Consider the following 4,952-nt stretch of genomic DNA (forward strand, 5'->3'; position numbering starts at 1 on the left):
TTCACAGAGACTGTATGGACAAACACACCAATGATTTTAAACTGTAAAAATAAAACTCAGTTGACTTATTATTGTGATGTCATGTCCAAGATGGATATGATAATGAGGGAGGGTGAGCTTGCAGTGCCACACAATGAAGTTCCCTTGTTCGCTTGTTGGTGTTTTGTGCCATTTCCAGACATACTTTAACAAACTCCTCTTAGAGATTTAAACAGATTGGCATCATATTTTGGTCAGTCTAATCTAAAGGCCTTTGCAATGTTAAATTGTGAAAATGACTTTTCACTGAGGGTGACAACATCGGCCTGATAACATTTGGCCTTGTCCCAAATTGGCACCCTAAACTTACACGGCCTTCCTACGAGTCCCAACTTTCATGACGTAACGGCACTTTGACTGTTGGGAAGAAATCTGCTGGATAGCCTGCATCAAAAGTGCGTATTGAGGGCACATATCCACCACAAAGGGGGACGCTCGCGAGCACCCGACATAAAATGACAATTTTATGGACACCTACGGATGGACTTAACGGATACGTGCACGCGGCAATCATTTTAAGTCCACAAGAAGGAAAAAAATATGAAGTGTGCCATTATTCATTGTAAATGCCATTAGTCATTACTTTTATACTTAAATGCCGTGCTATACTTAATTTCTCCCCATGCTCTGTTTTCCTAAAACCACCGGGTGGAGGTGGCACGGGGGGGAGGACCCTTCCTTCACTGCTTTCAGCTTTAATATAAAATTATATTTAAAGAACTTTTTAACCAAGCATAGATTTATATAGATTAAACACATTCTATGCATAGCTCTACATGTCCCAGACCCAGATATTCACTTACATTTGTATGCATTCTCAAATACTCTGAAATTAGTGTGTTTAGATACCAAGACAACAAAAGTGTCAGTAAAGACCATACTTGAGAAGAAATAGGAGACGTGACCTTAAAAGAAAAATCAAGGTAGCCTATATGTTTTTGTGAGCATATTCTTTTACTCTCCCATTTCAAATCAGCTATACTTTTCACATGGAACAGTGAGGAAATATTAGATTATTATGTAATCATAGACAAGATTTCATACATGTTTAATTCCAACCAACTTAACACTGCCAAAAATAAACTGTAAAAACGTGAAATCTTTACTATTCTTATTTATATATCTTGTTGATGTAGGCTACAAACCTAATAAAAAAGACCCGAAAAATAATAGGCTACTGTTTAGCTCGGATGCTGTACGCTCTCCGTCATGATAGTATCACTGTTGGTTGCCAATCACAGTCATTGTCGTAAAGGGTACACTTTTCGCTACCGTAAATCCCAGAAACTTACAAACGCACATTCAAAATGGGGAGTTTAAATATTGCACATTAAACTGCAACGTAACATTTCATGTTGTTAAATTTCTTATTTAATAGCATCGATTAAACTATACACGTTGAAGTATGCAAATCTGAACAAACTGTAGCGATGATCGCGAGTGAGGCGCTTATACTACGTAATCACGGTATGAAGGAGCCGCAGTTGCTCCTTTCATGTTTATCTCTGCTCTGGAGCCTCCGGCCGTTCCGCTATGAAGACGCATTTAATCCCCTCTAAGAAAACAAACCACGTCTGCTAAGGTATTGACTTTACAAATGGCATGCAAATACGCGTAACGCGTCCTTATGTTAATAGTCATATAATTTAAAGGTTTCAGTTCTGGTGTTAATCGGATTCATTTAGTCCCTCTGAATCGGACAAGTGTTCCTTCAGTTTATTAACTTCAGAGGATCCGCTTTGAAGGCACACGGTTAAATCAGTGTTCATGCCGGACTTTGAGCATTTTAGATTTTCTCATACCAGAATGAATCCTGTATTGGGGGAGAATGTGTATTCGTTCCAGCAGAACCAGGTGACGGGCTTCGCGGACTCCGCGTCTTCGGGCCACTGGACCGATCCAGCGGGCCTTTTCTTGAGCGAACACACGGGTGGCTTCGGACAAGATGGGTTGGACCTGGGGGCTTTACCACCTCCGGGAACACCGTATCTGCACCTGGGTAATTATCTTCACCGGGTATCTCCACCTCCTCCTGCCGCCACGGCCCTGCGTAACGACCTGGGATCCAACATCAGCGTCCTCAAAACTCTGAATTTGCGTTTCCGCTGCTTTTTAGCCAAAGTGCATGAACTGGAACGTCGGAATAAAGTATTAGAAAAGCAACTGCAACAGGCTTTGGATGACAACGCAGAGTGTGTCGAAAATAAAAAGCCTTTGACGCGAGAAGTTGGGGTTCAAACCGACTCCGGCGGCTGGATTCCTGTTAGGCCAGACCTGATACCCATTCAGAACGCTAACGACACCGCATATCTGTCTGGAACCTTGTTGTCACCGACTCTCAGTAACACCATCCTCCCTCTCGAGTCCTATAACAGGACAACAGTAGAAAACTTGAACCCATCCAATCTGACGGACTCTAATTTCAATCTCACCCCAAATTTCCCGATCAGCCCGATTGATCCTGCTCCAAAAACCATCAACAATATTAACGGGAAGTATGTCAATACCGGGATCGGTTGTCCAAGCAATCCTCCACCCAGATTTCACCCAGGCTCTATCTGGTCTTATAATCAGAGGTTCAGCACCGGGCGTGAGTCGCGGGTCTCGGGTACAGGTGTGTCGTCATGGGCACCTCCAGATGGTGTGGGTGTCCAAATCGACACCATCACCCCAGAGATTCGGGCCCTGTATAATGTCCTCGCCAAGGTAAAGAGGGAGAGAGACGAATACAAAAGGAGGTTAGTATGTGTGCAATGTGATGCTTGTAAATAGCTGAATAAAGCTTCGAAATTTTAACTTTTACGCACAACTTGACGCGCGCTATGCAACTTTAGTTGTAGCCTTTCCATGTCAGCTGGTAGGAGAAACTTTTTGGATGATTATACAAAAGTAAAGAAGTCCCCAAATTAAAGAGAACTTTCTAGTTTTTTAGTTCTTGTTTTCTGGTTTTTGTAAACTATTGTTTTTGTTTAGTTTTTTTTAGATTACTTTTCCCAAATTCTTTGGAGTGTTGAAATGTAACATATCTGTTTTGCACTGTAAAAATTTTGCAACAATTAGTTATAACAACTTAAAATGTGTTGAGATAACTTTAAAAATTAAACTAAACTAAACGTAATATTTTAAGTCAACCACAAACAACGGATTATTTCTTATGTGGATTTTTTTTAAAGTTGCGATAAATAGTTACAGCATTTTTTTACAGTGTGGTCTCCTTAACATTTTCAAAACTTAAAAAAAAAAAAAAAAATTTTTTTTTATATATATATATATATAGGATATACTGTGATCTTGTTAGATGTCATTAAAACAAGTGTTAATGAATTTAATTCACAATAATAATAATAAAAAATATTTCTAAATATTTTAAAAATAGCATCATATTTCATTAACATAACACAAAATATTAATATCCACCACACATTATACAAAGTCTGGTAATATAGACCAGTGAAATCTGACTTTAACCTGTTTCTAGTAGAATCTCTCTTCTTTTTTTAAACAACATCCACTAAAGCGCAACACCTCAGGTTTAACCACGGTGAGGTGAGAATATTGGTTAAATATAGTGTATGACTGAATATTCTTATAAATAAAAATATATCTACCAGGGCTTTGGCTATTCAACCTTATGGACCTCATACAATTCTGGTATAGTATGTGCTTAATGCAAATATATGAAGCATTTTGTAGAATTAGCATGATGAATGTGTTTGTACTGTTCTTTAGCAAGAAAAAACTATCAGCGCTGGTTCACACTGACTCAATATTTAAATTACTCTTCACTTGATGTTTTTTGTGGGAACACTGAAGTAGCCTTTAAATAGAATTTCATAAACAGGAAAAAAAAAAAAAATGCAGTGCGTATCACTATCCAAATTAAATTTGTTGCTTTTCTGTTTGTTTTTTTTTAAATGTAATTTTAAGGGTATATTATTTTTTAAACATAAATGCCCAGTTTCACAGGTTTAGATTATTAGGCCTTAGTTCTAGCCTGACAAGCCAGACCCACATCAAGATGTTTGATTTGAATTAGATTTGCTGCCACTAGGGTGCGTCTAGATTTCTAGGCTACCTTAGTTCAATAATGGCATTTAAGTAGCTTTTATAAACGTTTTTTAGAAGAAGACATTACTGGGGTGCATCTTAAACCAAAACAACAGCACTGACATATTTTAAGATATGTATGAGCAAGTTGCTTTTAGTTAAACCAGCTCAAACATTCATTTAAGTCTGGGATATTAAACCTTGTCTGTGAAACCGGAGGATAATGTCGTCCTTGTGTCACACTTTTATATAATGAAAATATGTACGTGAAAATTAGATCATGTTTGCCCTAGACATGCATTAATGAATTAACAGTCGATCTAGAATATAGTAAAAATGCTATAGGATTATCCTTTGAGAAAGTTTTAATTACATTCAATAGTTATTTCATTTTTAGGCATATTTCTTATACATTTTGTCATATTGTATAATAGAAATTGAATAGGTTTTAATTGAATGCATTAATATTATGACATACAAATAATGCTAATTAGTATTAAATTATAATGTCAGTATGCTTTCAGAAAAACACATGACTAGTAAGTAAAATGACATGAAGGAGTTGAAGTTAATCCCCTGTATAACCCTTCCTCCTGAGTTTCTCTCTCCATCTCTCCATCTCTCTCGTTCCAACTTCAGCCGCCTCCCCTCTGCGCCTCAGCATCTGCAATGCAGTACTGAACTGAGTGCCGCTACTGCCAGGATGCCAATAGAGAATAATTTAACAATCTCTCTCTTACCTTCCTGTTCAGCCTCCCCAGACTACCACCAGCTGCCAAAGCTACTGAGTATCAGCCAAAATAGCACAGTCAGGGTTATTTCTCAAGAACCCTTTGGTTTTATATATTTTTTTTATATTTTCTCAT

The 4,952-nt window shown here is 37.8% G+C and overlaps 1 protein-coding gene across 1 annotated transcript in view; it reads left to right on the forward strand.

Moving 5' to 3' along the window:
* Nucleotides 1-1,002: 1,002 nt before the first annotated feature.
* iffo1a (intermediate filament family orphan 1a) overlaps nucleotides 1,003-4,952 on the forward strand; it is an 18,770-nt gene continuing 14,820 nt past the window's right edge. The window contains exon 1 of the mRNA XM_067425594.1: nucleotides 1,003-2,777. Coding sequence (XP_067281695.1) covers nucleotides 1,807-2,777 — 971 coding nt within the window. The 5' untranslated portion in view covers nucleotides 1,003-1,806. The remainder of the gene's footprint in view (nucleotides 2,778-4,952) is intronic.

This window comes from Pseudorasbora parva, chromosome 19 (genome assembly GCF_024679245.1).
Source record: "Pseudorasbora parva isolate DD20220531a chromosome 19, ASM2467924v1, whole genome shotgun sequence".
In the NCBI taxonomy this organism is placed as follows: Eukaryota; Metazoa; Chordata; class Actinopteri; order Cypriniformes; family Gobionidae; genus Pseudorasbora; species Pseudorasbora parva.